The following is a 22,799-nucleotide window of genomic DNA, read 5'->3' as shown; positions in this document are numbered from 1 at the left end:
TTCTACCCATCTCTGTTTCCGTTTATTACAAGCTTTGCAGTCTTCCATCAAACGACTTCTTCCAGAGTGAAAAAGGAACACACATAAAAATGGCGCCAAAGCCTAAGAAGAAATCTCCACCGTCTGATCCTAACGGAAGTATTTTCCGGAATCACCGTCTTCCTTATTGAAGCCGGCGTTCAACAGCGTCGCCTTCAGGTTTTTCTCCATTTTGTTTATGTTGCCGAAGTTTTTACTGTTCTGCTTGCTGAAATCTCAATTAAGACGTTGCCGATTTTTTTAAAAAATTACTCCTATTATTTATTTATTTTGAAGATTTGGAAGCAAAAACTGGTGCAATTGGGGGCTAAGATTGAGGAGAGTTTCTCCAAAAGGGTTACCCACATTTTTGCCGGCGGACGCGGATTCGCTTCTCAGAAAAGTAGGCAGCCCAGAACTTGAAGCGATTCAAAGGGGTAAGTGTGTAATAATTGCTGCAACTGTTCTGTATGCAAAAAGTTGTTGTTTGTGAGGCCATATTTTTTATTTTATTTGGTAATTGGGCATTTATTTTCTTAGTTTAGGATGCATGGAGTTACATTTTGTGCAGTGATGACTGTTTCTTAGTAGATTGACATATGCTCAGTTGGTTATAGCTAACTATCAACTTACTATTTGCAAATACTTTGATTTTAAGTTGTGTTTGTAAATACTTTGAAAATGATTATATTAGTTGCATAAAGGATTTTATAGTTTTGTTTCTGCATTTACACGTCTGATTAATTAGGGTCTGGTTTGATGGACCTTGTAACAGAAAATTTTGAACTATCAGTGGATAGAGGACAGCTTGAGAAGCAGGAGAAAAGGTGTCTGAAGATCCATACGTATTCTCAGAGGACGCGTCGAAAAATTGTAGTAGCAAGGTTAGTGAAGAGAATCTGAAACATGTCGATGCAAATTTGAGTTATGAAGACCAATTGCCATCAAAGAAGCTTAAGACCTGTCCCCAATGAGTCCGAAACTGTTGAATCTGAGGAAAGGCCTAGACATCCAGTGGATTCCGCTAAATGTTCCCCAAAATCTGATAATGCTAGCGGCTCAGTCTCAATCTGCAGGCCCCATAAGCCCAGAGGTCACTAGTCTGAGTTTGGATGGTTTAAATAAAGATGTAAGTTCTTGACATTCTCCCCTGCGGGATTTGTCTGCAGGTCTTTGCGTTCTTTCACTTCACATGAACATTTCAAAAGAATCATTCTGATATCATGAGAATACTGTTTCTTTGTTATGCAACATTCTGTTCATTGTGAAACCATAATTTCATTCTTAATCAGGTCTCGTCATCTGACACATCGTCGTTGTATAGCCCTCCTGATATGAACAGGAATATAACTGAGATATTCGGAAAGCTTATCGACATTTACAGAGGTTAAACTTATTCATCATACAGCCTTTGTCATCAGTATACGGTTTTCTATATTTTAAAGCAGCCTCTAAGATAGCTGTTCTTTATATGTTCCATGACATGACACTATGACAGCCCTAGGTGAAGATCGCAGGTCATTTAGTTATTACAAGGCTATTCCAGTTATTGAAAAATTGCCTTTCAAAATTGAAAGTGCGGACCAGGTTAAACATCTACCTGGTATTGGAAAGTCTCTGCAGGATCATGTAAGCACTTCTGCTTGTCATCTCACTCAATTTCTGTCTAATTCCAAGCCATCTTATCTGAGATTGAGAGATAATTGGAGTAGTTTTTTTCTTGGCTATGCCCTTATTTGGTGATCCTCAATTGCATAATTACAGATTCAGGAAATAGTGAATACTGGAAGGCTCTCAAAGTTGGATCACTTTGAGAAGGATGAAAAGGTAATGCATTTCTTCCTGAAAATTGTAGTTTTTCATTGCAGTTGTGGCATAGAGGTTCCAAAATGTTCTGTTGTATTTTGGCTTCATTGGATGCTGAAAACAGATTTGCTATTTGGTTTTCATGTCAGTACTGAAAAATGTTAAGCTAAAGCTTCTTCTCTTTCTTTGGTCATGGAGCCTTGTACCTTTTTTCTTCTTTGTATTAATTAAATCATAAGATGGAGTGTTGATAATTGCAATGTTTCCTTGCCATCTAGTTGCTGTGGTCTCCCTCTATTAGTGCAATAAGTGCAGATACATAGTTTTCCTTTTTAGGATATATAGTCTGCAAAGGTCATAGGTTTCTTCCTACATTCCAAACAAAGATCATTGCTTCTTCTGCCAGATACTTTTATCTTTTCTCAGGTACGCTCGATCAGTTTATTTGGAGAAGTATGGGGCATTGGACCTACTACTGCATCAAAACTTTATGAGAAAGGACACAGAACCCTAGATGATCTGGAAAATGAGGAATCGTTAACAAATGCCCAGAGGTTAGGTTTAAAATACTTTGATGACATCAAGACCAGAATTGCACGCCACGAGGTAGGCTCTCTGTCTTTTAAATTAGTTTCTCAATGTTTTCATTTAAAGAATGTAATATGATTATTATTCTTCATTGCATTTATCACTTTCAAAACCATTTAGGTTCAGGAGATGGAAAGTCTTCTAAAGAAAGTTGGAGAAGAGATATTGCCTGGGGTGAGAATCTCAGCTCCTGGTTCAACTTTGAAAGGTCACAGTTATGTACTAAATGAATATATAAAGAAAAGCTCTATGTCAATTGTTCTTGTCAGTAGGCCAACTAGGTATTCTCTCGATGACCACCAGTGAGATTTAGGCGATCATCACCAAGTTGGTTGATATGCTTTAATGAGACATTAGATGGATATCTGCTTGCTGACACACTTCCGTTTCATATTAAAGTCTGATCCTAAAAGCTAATGTTTCTGATATTATTCCCTCAAGTCAATTTGTTGAAGCAACTATCATCAAGTATAGTTTTGCTTTCTTGGTCACACTGGTCAATTTGGAAGAAGTTTAGGACTTAATACATGACAACACCTCTCGAAACTTTTTTCCCATGGTTCTATGTTTCTACAGGTAGACATTGTTTGTGGAGGATCATACAGACGTGGAAAGGCTTCTTGTGGGGATATGGATATTGTGATCACACACGCTGATGGGAAAAGGTGAGGTATCGCAGTAATATATCTTCAGTACATTGTTTGTATCGGCTTTCATATATTGAACTAATTACTTGCAGCTCCTTGAGCTATTTCTTTCCTTTAAAATGGAAATGGGGAAAGGAAAGGAATTTCTTTAGAGTATATTTTCAAAAGCAAGGAGAAAATTATTACAATATCATATAGTCTGTTCAGCTATTTCCTGGACGATGACTCGGTCTTTTATGTTTCCAGTCATATAGGCTTTCTCCCAAAGTTTGTAAAGCGTCTCAAGGATATTAACTTCTTGAGAGAGGATTTGGTCTTCAGTATTCACAGTGAGGAGGTAGTTTTGTCCCATTTCTCGTGTTGCTTATAGTTTTGAAAGTCAAGATATATTCCTAATACGACGGGTTCTTATTTGGATTTCATATGTGAGCTCAGGGTACAGATTCTGGAGTGGATACATATTTTGGTCTTTGCACCTATCCTGGTCGAGAGTTGCGACATCGCATAGATTTCAAGGTATGTTACTGAGTTCTAAACAAAAACAGCATACTATTCCAATGTCTCAGTCCAATAAATACTACCATAGTTGTGGCACTCATATAATTAATTGAAGGCATCATGGTTAAAACTCTGTATCCATTTGCTGATTAGAAAATGATTACATAAAATGCTTATCAAAAAAGCATCCAGTAGGCAGTAACCATGGAGATTCTTCTTTTTTCTCGTCTGTAGGTTTACCCAAGGGATATATATGCATTCGGATTAATAGCATGGACAGGGAATGATGTGCTAAACAGAAGGTGTGCCCATTTACACTCGCCTGTGCCAGTTTTCACTTGCAAAATTATTTGGTGCCCCTTACAATATGCCTCCAGTTGGTTATATTTTTATGTGCCGGTGTTCATTTCTCCTCTTTATTTTCCATTGTTTTTTTTTTTGAGCAACTTTAGTTTTCCGATTCTTGGTTTTGATTATGTTTGAACAGGTTGAGACTATTAGCAGAATCAAAGGGATTCAGGCTTGATGACACAGGATTGTTTCCTGCGACTCATGGTTCAGGGGGGAAACGGGTGTGATATCATCATCATCTGCTTATTCACTGTATATATATATTGTTGTGATAATAGTATTACTACGTGTTTTGATGCAGGGAAGCAAAGGCAGCGCAAGTTTGAAGTTTGCAACTGAAAAACAAGTGTTTGATTTTCTTGGGTTCCCATGGCTGGACCCTAATCAAAGGAATTTGTGAAGTTGTTCTACTTTTACAGCAACAATGTGTCCAGAGCTGTATGTTTTTTGTGAGATGCAAACCACTGTAACTATCTTGCACATATATATTTGTAAGTTATGTTTTGTCTCAGTTTCATGGGTTTAAATTACTTTCCATGGGGGTCGATATTCTTTTCTAAATCCCAACTTTTACATGGGATGGAAGTGCCAAATCGCTATTTCTGCAGTATTCGTATATAAAAATTATTAATGCTTATAAATATAGTGTTTGATATGTGTTACTAAATGCATTTTATATTTATGCTACTCGCAATAGAAATAATCAATCTACCAATATTTTTTTGTTACGTCTTTGTTTTTTTTGCGCATTTATCCTGAAGTATAATTCTTGGACATATTTGCCATTCAATCCAAGCATATTTCCGTAATAGTTGGCTGAAATGACTAATTTGACCTTTGACCTGAGGAAGAAGAGAAAAAGCAAAGAGAGTAGATAAAGATAAACCCTTGAAATCAAATAGTGGGGAGAGAAACGAAAACCCCAGTTTGTTGGCAGATAAGAGAATGGCTTCTGGTATTTGTAGAGCAGCAGCAGCAGCAGCTCCCTCACTGCTTGCCTCTTTCCGCTTGCCTTCAAATTTCGTATTTTCCTTTAGTATCCCTTCATCGTCTAAAACCCTTGCCTTTCCTCCTCTGCTTCTCAACACAACCAAATCGAACCTCATTTGCAGGGCCGAAAAGGAGTACAAATTCCCAGACCCAATTCCTGAATTTGCTCAATCCGTCAGTTACACTTTATTCTTTTTCACTTGTTTCTTCATGATAATTTCCCTTGTTTGATTATGAATTCTCTCTGTCTGTCTCTCCAGGAGACTGAAAAATTTAAGTCCCATTTACACAAGAAGTTGTCCAAGAAAGACATGTTTGGAGATTCCGTGGATGAAGTTGTCGAAATCTGTACTGAGGTACTTGCTACACTCGTTTCTTTCTTACTTGTCCCCAACCGTTGCTTCTCTATCCATAGATTCTTATGCAATAAATTAAGATTTCGATGCTGTCAGCTGTGCTTTTGTTGGGGATATGAGAACTGCATTTCATATCATTTCTTTGATAATTAAAACCTTCAAATTAGAAATTCCAAGAAATTGAAAACATGTTTTCAATATAGCTGCTTATTGCATTTTACGGTGTTTGAGTGGGGTGGAGTTGATGGGTGTTGATGGTTGAGTTAAAAACACGCACCATTACTTTAACAAAACGTCTATGCTTGATGCTCAACATCAGATTTCCTAAAGTATCAGAATTCTGTATTGAAAGCGTCTTATCCTTTTTCCATTCCCCTCCATATTATGTGAGCTGAATAAGTGTATTGTAACAGATATTTGATACTTTCTTGCACGCTGAGTATGGCGGCCCAGGAACGCTCTTGGTGCTTCCGTTCATTGACATGGCGGATACCATCAACGAAAAAGGCTTGCCCGGAGGACCGCAGGCTGCCCGAGCAGCCATTAAATGGGCTCAAGCTCATGTAGACAAAGACTGGAAAGAATGGACTAGCAGTAGCACCTAGAATTTATCAACTCATTGTGTAGAATAGAATAGTTAGCCAAATATGTTGATGGATTATTCCATAGTATTCACCACCTTATTCGCAATTTCATAAGTAAAGTTGGTCTTATCTCTTCCAGCTTCTGTGAATCCAACTATTGTATTTGGGAAATGAAGTGCTTCAGCATATCTAGAAACATTTGATTTATTTCATCTAAATTCAAGAACCATCATATGATCAGCCCCTTTGTGAGGGTTTCAAATTTCACTAAACTTTTAAACCAAAAACACCACACACACACACATGATGGTGAAATTAGTCTAGTGAAAGAGCAACATATATACATACATTCTTGGTGCTAAAAGAGTCCTCCTGTGAGTTCCTCCAGTCTCATAGCTGTTGCGATTTGCTGCGCTCCAGTAGCTCTTCCCAATCAACAAAGCGTTCGAGCAACTCCACTTCCTTGAGGACCAAGCAGTCGTCCTTCTTTCCCGAACCAGTCATAGCGTCGCTTTGCCACATAGTCATAGACGGCATCCCTCAACGGGGTGGGAACAACCATGAGAGCACTCAAGGCAGAAAAAGGCCGGGGCAAGGTATGAACAAACTCTCAAAGCAGCTGCAGAAAAAGTGTGATGATTAGCCAACATATTATGTTTACTAGATGCTACTGGCTGTGGAGAAGCGATTACCAGCAGAGCCTTGGTGGTATGAATCAGGAGCCTCCACGAACAGGAAGCGGCGAAGAACATCTTCTCTGTCCACTCCACAAACTTTCATGTAAGGCTCAGCTGCTTTTGATTGCACACAACAGAATCTTATTTTCTTATCTTTGTCAGCCTTGATGATCCATTTCACTCCTACATATTCAAAGGAAATATTGCTTCAAACAATGAAATACACTCCCCAGCAACAATAAAGCACATGCTAGTTGGTAAACACTAGCAGCATTTTCAGATTCTTCTCTGGAAAAATGAACAACAAAACTTATACGTGCAATTATCAAATAAACAAGGAAATAACACAGAGAGCAGCAGCAGCACTGAGAGAGGAATATAGTCTAGAACGCACACACACAAATGCGTGAAATAACCCCAAAAATCTCGAATCCTAAGTTGTTAATACGTCATAGATCAGGGAGAATATCGCTATTTTGTGACAGAAAAAGTGAAAAGCTACCGGTGTGGCAAAGGTGGCAAACGCCGTCGTATAGGACTACACGCCGCTGAATGACCAACGGTACCATCTCAAGCTTGGGCGGCGCGGCGTCAGCCGCATCGGGAAGCAGCACATCCGCCGCAAGCGCGCATTTACGCATCGAATAGCGGCGACAGCTCAAGGGCTCCAAAAATGCAGTGGAGCAAGTTCGGCTGGTCATGAACGCCGCCGCTACGGTGACTGCCGGTCGCCTGAACGCCGCCGTCATCTCTGGACGTAATCAATTTTTGGATGTCTTCTTTTTGCGATGATCAATTTTGGATGTTGAGAGAAAATTTTCTGAATCGTCCAGATTTTTGTCCCTGTTATGCTTTCTTACGCTCCAAGTCGGTTCAGTTTTATACTTGCTTGCTTTGGGGAGTGCCCCAAATTTCACTCTCAGGAAAAGAATTTTCACTCTCTTCTCACACGAAATACTACAACCCCGAATAAAGCTTCATATATTTGATTGTCATATCTATATGAAATAGTATTAACATTATATTTGATTACATACTAAATTATTTATTATAAAAACTAAACAATAGTAGGACTGTAGGAGAGAGAAATTATAGTAGTTTAATTTATTAATAAAATTATATAATTAAAATTTGTATCACATGAAATATCCCACGTGGGAGATATATGCATAATTCAAAAAAATTGAATAAATATAATAAATCCTTGTTTTACAAAGGACTTTTATTTGAAACAAATTACTATGATATTAGAGTATCATAAGTATATTCTACATTTTAATCATCTATAGCAAATAAGTCTCAAATATACCTACTCCAAGATAATTTTTGCAATGAACTTTAGTTGTGACAATAAGTTCATCGATTTCTTTTTAGTTTACATTTCCTATTAATCACTGAAAATTGTTTCGAAATTACAATCACGCCAGTAACCCAATTGGTGAAATGATGAAAATAGTTTAAGGCTTCATAATAATTGAAAAAGTTGTGGACCGAACAAAGATTAGTGATATTTATTTTGTAATTATTTATTTTCAGTAAGATTTCTTTATATATGATAAAGATTTAATAATAGAAAAAATAAGTGGAATACATGTTATTTGAACCAATTTCTGTACAAACGTATTTGAGAACCAAGTTATCTTGCCTGTGCAAATTCGTAGTTTGTCCATAAAAATGAACTAACAATTGGCTACATATTTGCATAATTCAACAGACCATTTTCTAACCTATACAACTAAATTTAGTTTCACTGAATGGTTTCACTAAACCATTACAAACGAAATAAAGGGCAACAAACCAGTGATTATAAACCCTATCAATAAAAAAACTAGATTTGGTATCTGAATTCAATTTTATCCCCTACCAAAATAAAAACAAACATCATAAATTTAGTCCCCGCGCACCAATTTACGCATATCCAAACAATTTAAAGTAAAAAAAATGAAAAAAGGGGATATGTACGGCACTCTCTATCTTGCCACCGCAACTCTGGGAGACGAGAGCTGGTTGTTGTACCATTAAATTTCTAATATGTGCAGCTGTTAACTTGCTGAGAGGCATTACTTTAGCCAATCACCTCGGCCAGCTGCATCAACACTATGATCTTATACTTATAAACGCCACAATCAAATAAATAACTCACACCATTCATCTGTTTTTTTTACTATAACAAGTATCAAAATCAAAATATAATGGTCAAAACCTTCATTTATCATCATCCTAACAAATTGCGTAAAAATAAAACAAGTCAAAACATAAGGGGCAAAATTTTCATCAACCAAAACAAACAAACTCTAGTTGAGGACACATTAGCCACAGAACTTCTGTCACGCAACAGCATACAACAGAACAATGAGCATTCATGACCTGCATCAAACAAATCAGTGAAAATGATATCAGATGTTGGGAGATGAAATTGAAGAAGTTGCCAATGCGCATCTTTGCATTTCACAAAAATTCAAAACAGAGGTGACGCTAAAAAATTGTAGCTTATAAAACTTCCCATCTTAAAAAGAAAGTAGGAATGGCAGGAAAAGAAGTTTCTGACTGGGTTGGGTCAGCATAGCTTGGTGAAAGTAAGTGCAACGTAGGGAATGCAAGAGATTAGAATAAGATTTCTTTGAGCTAATATTACCTTGATTTCACTAACGCCTATCTGTTTTTCCAGTTGACCTCTTGCCAGAAAACAAGTGTTTTGGTTTGAGAGTTGGTATGACTCTGTCTGCTTCTCCTCTACGAGCCTCCTTGTTCCTATTTTTGCTTGAACTTTTAGCAATCTTAATAGCCTTCTTTTTCTGAGCAGAATCTTTGAAGCCCTCTCCTGGGACAACTTCACCTGGTGGTCTTGACTTCGACCTTGACCTCGACATTGATCTTGACTTCAAACGCATTTTCTTATTTTGTTGATCGCCATCAACATCCATGGAGTCCACCCTGTCAGAGGACCTCTCCCTCTTACGACCCCTAGACTTGCTACGAGCTCGGTTAATAGCCATTGATGGATCAAGTCCTAAAGATGATAACTGTCTCCCCATTCTTTCAGATGTAAATTGTTTGTCTTTATCAAATTTTCTAGGAACAGTTGGTCGGCTTTCAGCAGTACTCTTTTTAATTCTATGCTGTTGGATAAGCAAACTTTTCTTCTTCCTGATCTCTGCAAGTGCAGCCTGTTCTTCAGGGGTCAGCTCAGCACCATCCATCTCAAAATCATCATCTTCCTCCAGTCCTTGGAGAGCACCTTCTTCTCGCTCCAATTCCTCAAGTCTCATTAATATATCAGGGTCAAGGAAGTCCGCTACATTGTGTCCATCAAGAATTTCTGGGATGATATCCTCTTTCCATTCATCATGCGCAAGAATATAGCGCTTTTTCAAGCTGGCGGAGTACACACCTGCACCTCCATTCTCATTCTCAAGATCTCTCTCCAGCTTCCTCTTCTCCTTCTCTGCATCCTCCTCAGCTTGCTTAGCTTTAGCTTCCAAAACAGCTTGAGGAATACAAGGAGGCCTTTCCTTCTGATCACGCGGCTTAGGTATGGCAACATGGAAGCGGTTCAGACAGTCATTCAGCTTTTTAGACTTCATTTTCTGTTCCACCCTTTGATCCAATAGCCTCTCACAAGCAGCATTCTTTACAGCAATTACTCCTTCCTCAGTCAAAGTACTCATAGTCAAGAGCACATTACTACCATCTGTGGCTTCACCCCCTTGGCCCACTAGAGTTTTCATAGCTTCTGCCTTCATCTCCATGACCAGTTTCGTATCATCTTCGGAAAGCCCTTCCAATGCCTGCAAGTCAGTCTTATTGCAGACAATGATCAGGGGCTTGTTCATGAACAAGGACTTGATGCTGTCAAAGAGAGCAGCCTGCTGAGCAATGCTATATCCACAAGAACCAGAGATATCAAGGAAAAACAACACTGCAGCTCTCAGATGTGCAAGAGCTGTAATGCTGCACATCTCAATGATATTACGATCCTCAAAAGGCCGATCCAAAATCCCAGGAGTGTCAATCACTTGATACCTCAGATACTTATAGTCTGTATGACCAACAAACAGCGACTTTGTAGTAAAAGCATATGGCTGTACATCAACATCAGCTCTCGTGATTTTGTTCATGAATGAACTCTTGCCCACATTGGGATACCCACAGATCAAGACAGTTCTAGTATTTGGATCAATGGAAGGCAATCTAGCCATGTGCTGTCTTATCTGCTCAAGATAAGCCAAACTAGGAGTAACTCTTTTAATAACAGTACACATACGCCCAAGGGCAGCAACCTTCAGTGACTTACAGCGATAGAGAGAATCCCCATACTTCAATAATCTGACATAGTCCTTAGCAATCTTACCAATCAGGTTCCTTGCAGTATTAATTTGGCCCAGGGCAAGCTTGTAATGGTCTTTGTTATAAAGAACATGTAGCAAGTCACCATAGAAAGGATGGATGTCATTCAGCCTGGGAAAATCATCAATAATTGTTGAAAGCTTCTCATGAAAATTCTGCTGGGTGAACTTCACCTTGCGCATATAAAACTGCCGAAGACGTGAAATAGCATATCCCTTGTGCACTTGGGTGGGGGTTCGGCGTTGTGTACGAGAAAGAATGATGTCAATGAACTCCTTGCCCGTGGGAACAACAGTAATCTTCTTGAAATTGTACTGAACCATCGCTTACTCTTTATCCTACAAAACATAACAGAATGAGAATTCAAATCGCCAGACAAACAAAACAATCATACAAAACATAACAAAACAGGACCAGCAAATATAACAAAGAACATACACAGAAGCATACAGAAGCAATAAGATAGCTGGAAATACAAAGAAATGAGCACACTTGCAGAAAACAAATTCAACCTATACCACTTCCTCACGGAAATATATGATGTGATACACAACCACGAAAAAAATAATCATCCAGACATGATTTCATACCAATTAAAGGAGAAGCAACAACATATTAGCTAGAGATGGAACAATTAAAGAAGAAGCAAATAACATATTAGCTAGAGATAGAACAATCACCACAACCTGACCAGGTAATTTCAACTTTAACCATCAACTAAAGCAATGCAAATAAAGACTTTGGCTCCAAGAAACAGAAAATAATTCTAATTTAAAGCAATTCTTATACAGGTTCTCGAGATAAAAATTACAACTATTACAACTATTTGTTGTACGCATAAGAACATCCTGAAGAACTCAAGGTGGACTTAAAGTAATCACCTTTAAATTGAAAATTTTCCAAAGAATGACAAAAACCTCAATGACGTCCGAGGGAGAGAGGCCGGAGATAAGAGAAAGAGAGAGAGGCGAAGACGAGCGCCGCTTAGGGTTTTAGTGTTGACATGGACTCTATTTAATTGCATATTTTGATGCTTGGATGATTTTTATATAAAATGGGCCTATGTTAGTATGTGAATTTTAACAAACGAAATGGGTCTTAACATTGTATTCAGCCTTCTTTTCTTAAGACTGGAACAAGCTATTTTTTTTAATAGGGTTCGAAACACAATTTTCTCATCTCCAATTTAAATCTATATATGTATATAGTATATTATAATCAGTGTGATTAAACAAATATCAACAAATTAAAGAGAAATGATAAAGAACACCAAAATTTATGTGGTTCGGTCATAATGATCTATATCAACGAGAGGTTTTCGAGATTTTTACTATGTTTTTGTTTGAGGCATTATATTTTACATGGTGAGCAGTGAATAGAGAATAAAAGAGATTTTTCAAATTTAACAATGAAAGTTCTATTTATAAGCATCAAAGTAGACCTAACACTTGGGCCCATTAACACAAACAATTAGGCCCATGCCTTGTTACACCAATCCGATAGGGCCGAGGCAGAGCTAAGCTGCCAAGGCGGGAGCAAGATTGACCTGTCAAGACTTAGGCAGAGCTGCCGAGATAATCCACTTTTCGTCTTCTGAGAAATGTCATTAGCCCTGGAGCTTATCTCCCGAGTGATCCCCCTTTTTCTCCGTATTTATTGATAAAGTCAGTCATGCCAAGTCACTGCTGCACCAAATATTCAAATAATAATAATAATAATAATAATAATAATAATAATAATAATAATAGAATATAAAAGGAGAAATTTGATCCGTCTCTCTAACGTGAAGATAATTATGATGCCCCGATTCAACTCTTTTCTTTACATCACTGACTCAAAGAGATGTGCATAATATTGTCATCATCAACGAGATGATAACCTACTAGCCTCCTAAAAAGCACGTGGACCAATACTAAATATGTATATTCAACTTCAAAAAACTAAAGTTTCAATATGTCAAAAATAAGTTTTTATTTTTTATTTAATATATGTTATATACATATAAATATATAATCCATCAATATAATTTGTAAATATTATGCGATCTATGATAAAATTAAGCAATAGCGATTTATATTACACATAGTCCACAATTTAGAATTCATGTTCCAATTTAAACAAAATTATAATTACTAATTAATTATTAATTTCCTATTATTCTAAAACATTATGATTTATAAATATGAAACCATCGATTTACTTTCCAAATACAAAATCATTACTTCCAAACTAGAATAACTCGTAACGTTGGCAACAACGTGAACTCGGATAGCAGCGGAGACAGTGAACCCAAAGGGTTTACTGTTAGGCTTCAAATTTTTTCCTCCTTAAAGCATTCACAATTAGGGCTGGTAAACCGGTTAAAACCGTAACCGAACCGGAAAAACCGATTATCGGTTAACCGAAAATTGATTTTTATCGGTTCAGTTCAGTTACCGGTTAGTGTGTTCTTCGTTAACCGGTTAATCGGTTTAACCTGATCGGTTAACCGGTTAAATCGATTAACTGGTTTATACTATTAATTAATTAATTAATTAATTAATTATAAACAATTTTGGGTCTCAAAGAATAGCCGACTGCCCAAGTTCCAACACTCATTTCTTTTATTAAAAAGAAAAGGCCCAAAGGAATAAGAATAGCCCAACTGCCAACCTCACGTCTTCACACACGTTTTCACACAATCACACACATCTTCAAACAGATCCCTCTCTCTCTCACTGTTATTCAGTCCGCCTCACTCGTGGAGTCCGCCGCTTGGCTCCGACGTGGCTGTGCCGGTCGAGGGCGCAGATCCTGGGCTGCTTCCTCCTCACCTCACTACATCTCTTTCAAAATTGAGTGAAATAAGAAAAGGAAAGAAACCCCCAAACAAATGCTCAGAAATCATCGTCGCTGCCCCTGGAATTTTCCCGGCGAACAGCCGGCGTCTTGTTCGCCCGCCGTCCCTCTTCTCTCGTTCCAATTAGTTCATCTCTCAGGTCAGGTGAATGACAGAAGCCCTAATTTCCCAAAATCAGAAATCGCTTCCCTCCGCGTTCCTTAAATCCGGTGACTGTCAATCGTCGTTCTCTCTCTCAATTTAGCTACGTCGTGTGCCCGACGCCATTCCCCATATTCAGGCAAACCCAAATAAAGATGGATTAAATAAAACTAAAACCAAAACAGAGCAAATAAAAATAGATAAATAAATTAGATAAATAAAAGACTCTAACCCTAGGGATGTACTATCTTTATTGATTCAACCTATTGATTCAATTACTAATTTTAATCCAGCCCCGATGAAAGATCACTATATTATTCACAGTCTTCTCTAACGAAACTCTATGAAAGTAGATTAATAAATTCTTCATACTACTCAAGTCTCAAGAGAATAAATTAACTCCAAATAGCACACAAAGAATAGCTTCATATAGTCCACCTATATCATTCAAGTCTCAAGACAAAACTGTATCATGCATTCCTGAATCGGCTGAACAATTATCACATTCAAGTCTCAAACTGAACAACTAGACATGCAAATTATTGGCCAGATAATTCACAAGAAATCAAACACCAGGAATCATAAATCATATGCTGGAGGACAAATTGATATCAATAAATTAAGCACACATATTCAATCAACTATGTACAAGCCCTAGGTTCAGAAAAAGAAACTGGCCGGACATTACAAAATAAATCAAAAGCATAATAAATAAGAAAGCAATTAAAATAAATAAAACTGATAAAACCCGGAAAGAATTCAGGATGAATAACGAGCCCATGTTTTGTGCTCTTTTTCTTTGTTGTGTCTAGGTCTAGATAGAGTCTTTTGTGTGTGTTGTTGCTTGTTTTTGTGTCTGGGAGGACACTTGTTTGGACAGAGCCACGTGGAGCCATAATGGGCAAGATGGAGTGAATCTGATGAGATCTGATAAGGCACCTCAACGATCAAAACTAATGAAGCCTGTAGGTTGGATGCAATCCAAAGATCGAGAGTCACATATGCTGACCTGCTGGGCATGATGTTGATCAAGTAGGTAGTACCGCTCAAAAGAGGAGTTGTATCGAGTCTTGGGCATTCTGGAGCAGTTTTCGGGAGAGAGTGTTGCAGCCAAGGCTATCTGCCGTTGACCAAGAGGTTGGCCTGATTTACGTTCGGAAACCAGCATCCACCACGAGAGGTATCAATGGCATGAGAAGGGGCAGGATGAAGGCAGGAAAGATTTTCTTACCTTGAACACACTTAAGGATAGATTTTCTTAGACAATGGAAGTGCACGTGACAAGTGAGAATGAGGGACACAGGTCATTGGAAAGTTATAACTGGTAGACATAATTTTGTAATGAACATCTTGACCAAGGAGCGAGTGTAAGAGATTATCCACAGATTCGACGTCTTGATCAGATTGCCTTTTATTACTGATATTTCTATTTAGTGTTTTCAGTTTATTTTCATTATTTTGAGTCAAGTTGAGTTTAGTCCCGAGAGGTGACTCGTGACCAGGACGATAGTCCACCCCACCATTTTCTTATTTTTATTCGTGACATGAAACAAGCTACGCCAACTCTCTGAGGGATCGACCCCTGCTTCCACTAGGCACTACGCCTGTCTTGGGCAAGGTTATATTGTACGTTGGCTGAAACAACAATTTTGCTTAAAACTCGAAGTACAACCATCGTCAAATTGGCACCGTTTCCAGGGAGTTGTGGTTCCAGTAGTGAGTCTCAATTTCATTTGTTTTGTTATTTTGGAGTATGTTCGTTCGTAACCCTGCAGGAGAAAACAGAGCACTTTGGTTTGATCCTGAGATCGAAAGAACTTTAAGGGTGTGGAAGAGACTAGCCAAGAAGGCAAAGCAAGTGAGTGATGAAGAGACTACCTGCATATATTGAAGTTGTTAAACGCAATAATCCAGAATCTGTTTGTGAGGTTCAACTGAGTGAGGAAGGGAGGGAGAATGGCACTAGAGTTTTCAAAAGAATTTTTGTCATGTTTGAATCTTGTAGGAGAAATTGGATGGAAGGTTGTAGGCCTATTTTGAGTTTAGATGAGTGCCACTTGAAGAGAGTTTGTCATGGGATCTTGCTTACAACAGTTGGCAGAGGCAAAGATGGTAATGATGGAATAGTGCTTGTTGCATGGGCGGTTCTTAGTAAGGAAAACAAGAACAACTGGAATTGGTTTTTATGCTGGTTAAGACAAGAATTGAAGCTCGAAGACAATTGTCTCTGACATGCAAAAGGTAATTAAATATACAAATTCTTTAAATACTTGTTGCACAAATACATGGTTTCCTACTATTGTTTTGCTATTACAAGGCATAATTGATGCAGTGCAATCCATTCTACCTAATGCAGAGCATAGATGGTGTGCTAGACACATCTATGCAAATTGGTCAAATAAATGAAGATGGACCGAGCTCAAGAAAAAGTTATAGATTTGTGCATGGAGCACATTTGAGAAAAAGTTCAAACAGAATCTAACGAAGCTAGGTGAGATCAAGAAAGAGGCTGTAGAGGACTTGATGAAGTACCTTGTCCACACATGGTGCAGAGCCTACCAGAGTAACAGGTCTTGCACTTATATGGTAGATAATGATATAAGTGAAGGTTTCAATTCAACTTTGTTAGATGCTAGACATATACTCCCTCCGTCCACGAAAGAACTTCCTATCTTTCCTTTTTGGGACGTCCACAAAAGAACTTCCTACCTATTTTTGGACTATACCCCACCACTTATAATCCTCTTACTTTTCACTTTTCACAACTTCCAATATTAATTATAACACATTTTCACCACTCCCAATACACTCAACTACCTTTTATCCACTCTCAATACACTCAACAATATTTTTTTCTTAAAACTCGTGCCACTCCCTCCTAAAAAGTTCTTTCATGGACGAAGGGAGTATAAGCCAATTATAAGCATGCTTGAATATATAATAACTGTGGTGATGGCTAGGATTAGAGACAAAAAGAAGTTATCTGATGCATGGATTGGGGAGTGGTCACCATCATGTATGAGATTAATTCAGGATGCTAAATTAGCTTCTATTGGTTGTATGGTTTTATGGAATAGTGCTGAAGGGTATGAGATTGGGGATGGAGAGGATAAACATATTGTTTTCATAGATAATTCCTTGTAGTCATGCAATAGCTGCTATGGACCATTCGAAGCTAGATCCTATGTCCTTCATATCTCATTGGTACCATAAGTCCACATATCTGAAATCTTATGGTCTACCTATACTACTTGTTCCTAGTATAAAATTCCACAAAACTGAGAAGTTTCAACCAATTAAACTACCACCAGTTGAGGCTCAAGCTGGTAGGCCTAAAAAGAAGAGGATCAAAGCATCAAATGAGACTTCATCTTCTAACCATCTTTCTAGGAAAGGGCAAGTACAATGTTGTAGTGTTTGTAAGAGTGAGGGCCAGAAGAAGACCTATTGCAAAGCCAACACCTCTGAGGTAATTAAAGTTGTTAAGTTTTTTCAATATTTTACTATAACATACTAATAATTTTCATTCCTAGGAGCCTAATGGGACACAAGCCTCCCGAACTAGTAGGCCTGAAAAGCTTGAAGCAAGAAGGCAGAGTAAAGCTTCAAAATGTTTGACTGGAATTGGAGTTCATGTAAACACAACCACTGGACAAACTACAGTTAATGTAGGCGAATGAGCACATTTGCAGCATGGTTTAAGTTCAGATTTTGTTTAGATCCTTTAATTGTATAATTAGTTCTCATCTTGCTAAAATTTCTGCCTGGTTTGAGCTCTGAACGAGTGATCATTCCCCCTGAAGAAGTGATTCCACATGAAGTTCATCCCAACATTAGATTTCCGATACCAAATGAAAGAGAAATAAGGAGAAGCACAAGAGCAGGGCGCCAAATTCGCTTCAATGGGCAAGGATCTGAAGTTAGGGTGCCAACTCAATTGCCATTCAAAGCTCCAGGTTTGAAGTAGAAAGGCAAAAGCTCTGTTACTACACAACAATTGATTGATGAGAGCATAGCCAAAAGACAAGAAGTGGAAGAGAAAGAAGTGCAGCTGAGTCATCACAAATTGCATCAACAACTAGGGCTGTAAACGAGCCGAGCCGAGCCGAGCCGAATACTAGTAGGCTTGAGCTCGGCTCGTTTAAATATTCGTATGTTCGAGCTCGGCTCGAGCTCGATTCGAGCTTTTATCTTGATGATCGAGCTCGGCTCGTCACCCACTTACTAAGCTCGAGCTCGGTTCGAGTTCGGCTTGGGTGATGCTCGATAATATCGAATTCGAAATCGAGCTCGAGCTCGGCTCGTTAGATGTTCGTATATATGATGTTCAAGCTCAAATTTGTTATAAATTTAAGAAAATCTTCTTAATTAATATGTTACTCGAGTTCGAGTTCAACTCGTGTACTAACTCGATTGAAGGCTCGACTGAAGGTTCGTGAACAGGCTCGCGAACATGTTCGCGAACAATCGAATTCGAACATGTTCGCGAACTCAACGAGCCGAGCACTGTTAGGCTCGAGCTCGGCTCGATAAAATTTTCGAGCTCAAAATCAGGCTCGAGCTCGGCTCGTTTATTATCGAATCGAGCTCCGAACGAGTTTTTTACGAGCCGAATCTCGAATAGCTTGCGAATAACTCTGTTCATTTACAGCCCTATCAACAACTAGGCATGCCTAAGAAGTGGAATTTCTCTTTTTGTTTTATGAAACTGTGATACAAGTCCAGAACTTTGTTTTCAATATTTTGTGATAGGAAGATGGAACTTCAATTTTTTTTTTGTGGTACTAATTAGGAACAAGACCAGAACAGAGTTTTCATGGCATTCAATTTTGTTCAAAAAAGATGGAACTTCAGTTATATGCTATTCTTTTGCACTTCAATATTGATCCAAGTAAATCTTTTTATTGCAATCAACAATGGAATAAAAGTACATCTTCTTATACTAAAAAGAAACGAAATACAGAAACATCAACCAAGATAAAATTGGAATAACATATGCAATAACATATACACTCTAGTCTTCTTTCTTCCTATATTATTTTCTTCCTTCAATTTTCGGATGGTTTTCCATAGCTCTTCGAGGTCATTCTCCAAATCACAACTTCCACTTACCTTAGCTTTGCTCAACTCATTCAACAAGTTCTTGTTCTCGTTCCTCAATTTAATGATAACATCTCTACCTCTTGCACATAATGGTTCATCATACCATTCAAAATACCCTCAATTCTTAGTATGAAAATAGAGCATCAACAACATAATTACACAAACAATAATAGTGCATAACATATACGTGGATTCTTCAATTATCTTTCTCAAATAAATACCTTCCAATTTTGACAACCGTAGAAACTCCGGCCTGGATTGTCTTTTGTCCAAGCTGTCATTCTAGAGGCCTTCAACTTCCTTCCTTCAAATATGCATGAACAATACCTGAATTCTTTGTAGTTTATATCCATCTTCGACCTCCTACTTGCCGAACTGCCTCGCGAATTGCAAGACATATTCGAACTCATCTTAGTTTTCGACTAAAGGGAGAGTGAAACATTAAGTTCAATCGTGAAAATCTCGCCTGCTTCGCAATAATTTGGAGAAGGTAAAAACTAGGGTTCATGTATGATTGGGGATGGATTCTCCCGCTATTAAACGATTAGTGGGGGCCTTTTAATATTTAAAAAAAAAATTGTTGACAGAAAGGTAACGAACGTGAGAAGGGTGAACGGAAAATTTTAATAAATGGTACGGTAAGGGGTTACATGCAACTAACGTTTTCTTGGGGCTGTTTTTGCTCAAGGCGGGTCAACCTTGAGGTTGTATTTGGTATTTAACCATATATTATATTGGTATGAATTCATGCATTCAACATAATGAATTGCATTATGCAAAAATGTGTTTTTATTTGTTAATTCACGCAGTGATACCTTCAATTAACATATTAATTGCATGTATTCATTTGATGGCTTATAGCGATTCATGCAAATTTTACTATTAATTCATGCCTGATGCAAAATGAATTATGTCATCATCAGATATGGAAAATTCGTCTTTGCATATTTCCAGCCGCAAATTTTGGAAGGTCAACTTTATTCAATTTCCCTTATGCCCTTATTCTTAAAAATGCTACAAATTCAGAGTTTAACATTGTTGCCATTACTCCCAGAATTCCTTTCTTTTTTTTTTGCACTGAAAATCATCTTGACACCAGTCATAGTAGCAAATTTCTTATTGTTGATCCACTTTAAACAATAATTCTTCACATGCAATACAAATTTTCAGAAATTTAATGCACTAATTTTATATACTTAGAACATAATTACTGATTATATAATTCATATTTTCACTTGATAAATGACTGTTAGGATTGTCTAAATGTTATCAATTAATTTTAAACTTAATCGTAAACGAATCAAGTTTGATTATCCTATAAACGATTTTTCGATTAACGGTTTGATATTAATTAATGCTTTGAAAAATATTTCGGGTATCGATTAACCTGAAAAACCAACTAGGTTAATCGATTAATATATACATAGGGTAAGGATCTGTAGAGAAAGGCCTTAGTGCTAAGACTTAAGAAATAATCTGAACTGTCCATTCAATGAATATCAACGGCCAGATCTTGTCCCTCCAATAAGATTTTTAATGATTTAAAATTATTTTTATTGAATAATCATTTACGGAGGGCTAAAATTGTAAGTTACCTATTAAAACAAATCTCTCTCCTACACATCCCCATTAATCATGGGATCCCCCATTTCAAACCTACCCTCTCAAGCAGCAATCGAAAAGGAGATTCGGTAGGGTTTCAAACTAATATTCAAGATTTGTTCGTCAGAATTTGGGCGCAGCTATTCAAGGATTTCTTTCTCATTTTTATTTTAATATTCAGTAGATTTGGATTCGACAGCGGTATTTTTCTTATTTTTTCCAGTTATTGAATGTAATCTATGTTTGGCGGTGATTTTTTTTTACAGAATTCAATTATCACTTTTGGCTAAACCACTGCAAATCTCAATCGTTCGAATGTCGCCATTATTCGAGCACGAGCGACGCCTCGTATTGGAGGAAAATTTTGAATAGGTAAAGAATTTTCGATCTTTTCATTCGTCTATGGAATTTCTGGTTTGAGAATTGACTGTTTTTTAGAGATATGATCTGCAAATATTATTTTGATCCTAACCCAAATACTACTGCATCATCTCTTCTTTCAAATGTCAAAGGTGTTGATCTTAATGATCATTGTTGTCCTTTTAACTTTGTTAATGTTTAATGCATTAATTGCGTTTTGGAGCAAAAATTGTAATTTGTTTCTACTGTAATCATTTGTTTTTAAATTTGGAATCCCGAATGTAATAGTTTATAATGATGTTGTTAACTTTAGATGTTGGATGATAGGGTATATGATGATGATGAATTGTGGTTCTGATCAATTCTTGCAAATTCTAAGAAGGAGAATGCCATTCAAAATCAGTATGAGTTCTTCACTCAAAGAATGGGAGGGCTTTCATCATTCTGCCAAAGAAGAGGTAGCCCGTTTTCAACTTAAATTAGTTTATGATGCATTTCTTGCTACTGCGATTGTTGCTTATGTTATATACCTCAGAAACTTAAATTTTTATTCGTTGTGTTATGTTATATTTTTTGTATATGTTTGAGTGTGGTATGTAAAAATTTAATATTTAATGTTTTGTTCATTAAAAAGTCTTGATTATTCTTTATATGTGGTATGTTATTCGTATGCCTTTCAGATATTAATACGTATCTTTTTGTGTATATTTCATTGAAGTCACTTTTCTGCAAGGAGTCGGTGTTGGCCCATCGTCTAAGATTTGTTACGTTATTGCATCAGCGCTTGATTTCAATCAGAAAAGGATTTTCGAAGGAGGTTGCCTTGGCATCTCACATTATAGACCTTTATTTTAGTGTTCTTATTTTTCTCTTTTCTTTTTTCTAGAACTACAATAGCTTGTATGTTTTGCTGTTAATACTTGTTTGTTCATTAAAAAATTATGATTATTCGTCATGTGTTGTTATATTGTTCGTATGTCTGGGTATTGTGTTTGGAAATTTAAAATTTAATGAATATTTCTACGAATTAGATGAATAAAAATTAAATATAATAAATTTAATGAATATTTCCAAAAATTAAATGAATAAGATGTTACAATTAACAAATACCATGTATTAAACGTTCATTATATACACATTTATTAAATCTTGATATGTCAAGATTGTATTACTATATTGATTCAGTAGATTTATTGAATAACATTGAATATTTAATGAACAAATGAGTAAATAATGGGTAATGAATATTGATTTATGCTTAATTGTTCTAATTTTAGGGGTTTGCATATGCATATTTTAAGTTAAATCTTCTGGAAATTGGTGCGTTTATAGTTTGTTTTATGCTTTGCAGGAGATTTATGTTTTATAGATGGAAGAGTGCAATTTTGGAGATTTTGGGTTAAGAATGGCGTTTTTAGGATAGCTCTGTCGCCAGAGCTGAGCTGCGAGGATAGCTCTGTCGTCAGAGCAGAGCTGACTTGCAGAGTCAGAGCCGAAATTTCCAGAGCTGAACTTCCCTATGCATAGCTAAAATCTTCAGAGCAGAGTTGAATTCGGCAGAGCTGACGCACCAGAGTTCGCTTAAGTTCCAGAGCAGAGTTACTCTCGCCAGAGCTAAATTTCCAAAGCTGACTTCCAGCTCTGCTATGACCGCTAGAGCTGAGTTCCAACTCTGTCATGACCGCCAGAGCTGAGTTCCAGCTCTGTCATGACCGCCAGAGCTGACTTCCAGCTCTGCCATGATCGCCAAAGTAAATTTGACAGAGCAGAGCTAAGGATCGACAGAGTCAACTTATGCAAAGCTGACTTTTCAGCTCTGCACTTTTTCAGAGCTCGCTAATGCATAGCTGATTTTCAGCTCTGCACTTCCCTTTCCAGAGCTGAACGTGCAG

The 22,799-nt window shown here is 37.3% G+C and overlaps 4 protein-coding genes and 1 long non-coding RNA gene across 6 annotated transcripts; 3 read left to right on the top strand and 2 right to left on the bottom strand.

Annotated features, from left to right (window-relative positions):
• The first annotated feature begins 74 nt into the window (after positions 1-74).
• On the top strand, positions 75-4,443 carry LOC130993682 (DNA polymerase lambda). Its single transcript, XM_057918686.1, is given in 19 exon segments — positions 75-137; positions 139-198; positions 316-429; positions 432-455; positions 794-832; positions 834-989; positions 991-1,080; positions 1,082-1,147; positions 1,311-1,404; positions 1,517-1,647; positions 1,783-1,845; positions 2,251-2,430; positions 2,533-2,586; positions 2,989-3,077; positions 3,306-3,396; positions 3,495-3,575; positions 3,792-3,859; positions 4,045-4,129; positions 4,210-4,443. Coding segments are annotated over 19 exon segments (1,632 nt in total). The 5' UTR covers positions 75-89; the 3' UTR covers positions 4,309-4,443.
• A 342-nt stretch (positions 4,444-4,785) lies between these two features.
• LOC130993688 (protein PLASTID REDOX INSENSITIVE 2, chloroplastic) lies at positions 4,786-6,034 on the top strand. Its single transcript, XM_057918713.1, has 3 exons — positions 4,786-5,072; positions 5,159-5,254; positions 5,668-6,034. Exons 1-3 carry the CDS (start codon positions 4,854-4,856, stop codon positions 5,857-5,859), a joined length of 507 nt encoding a protein of 168 aa, XP_057774696.1. The 5' UTR covers positions 4,786-4,853; the 3' UTR covers positions 5,860-6,034.
• LOC130993687 (uncharacterized) lies at positions 6,027-7,488 on the bottom strand. Its single transcript, XM_057918712.1, is given in 5 exon segments — positions 6,027-6,330; positions 6,332-6,433; positions 6,435-6,457; positions 6,531-6,698; positions 7,018-7,488. Coding segments are annotated over 5 exon segments (642 nt in total). The 5' UTR covers positions 7,265-7,488; the 3' UTR covers positions 6,027-6,228.
• Positions 7,489-8,085: 597 nt separating this feature from the next.
• Positions 8,086-11,950, bottom strand: LOC130993680 (nucleolar GTP-binding protein 1-like). Its single transcript, XM_057918684.1, has 3 exons — positions 11,744-11,950; positions 9,151-11,200; positions 8,086-8,882 (listed from the first exon to the last, which is right to left on the bottom strand). The coding sequence occupies exon 2, from the start codon at positions 11,183-11,185 to the stop codon at positions 9,161-9,163; it is 2,025 nt and encodes a 674-aa protein (XP_057774667.1). The 5' UTR covers positions 11,186-11,200; positions 11,744-11,950; the 3' UTR covers positions 8,086-8,882; positions 9,151-9,160.
• Positions 11,951-20,390: 8,440 nt separating this feature from the next.
• Positions 20,391-21,827, top strand: LOC130993689 (uncharacterized). 2 transcript variants are annotated; one of them, XR_009091745.1, is made up of 4 exons: positions 20,391-20,636; positions 20,814-20,919; positions 21,235-21,365; positions 21,626-21,827. It is a non-coding gene; the product is annotated as an uncharacterized LOC130993689 (long non-coding RNA). The 2 variants fall into 2 exon arrangements; XR_009091744.1 differs by having other exon boundaries at positions 20,391-20,919.
• Positions 21,828-22,799: the final 972 nt, after the last annotated feature.

Source organism: Salvia miltiorrhiza, chromosome 7 (assembly GCF_028751815.1).
Source record: "Salvia miltiorrhiza cultivar Shanhuang (shh) chromosome 7, IMPLAD_Smil_shh, whole genome shotgun sequence".
In the NCBI taxonomy this organism is placed as follows: domain Eukaryota; kingdom Viridiplantae; phylum Streptophyta; class Magnoliopsida; order Lamiales; family Lamiaceae; genus Salvia; species Salvia miltiorrhiza.
The sequence above is the reverse complement of the archived record's forward strand: the minus strand, read 5'-3'. Positions and strand labels throughout refer to the sequence as shown.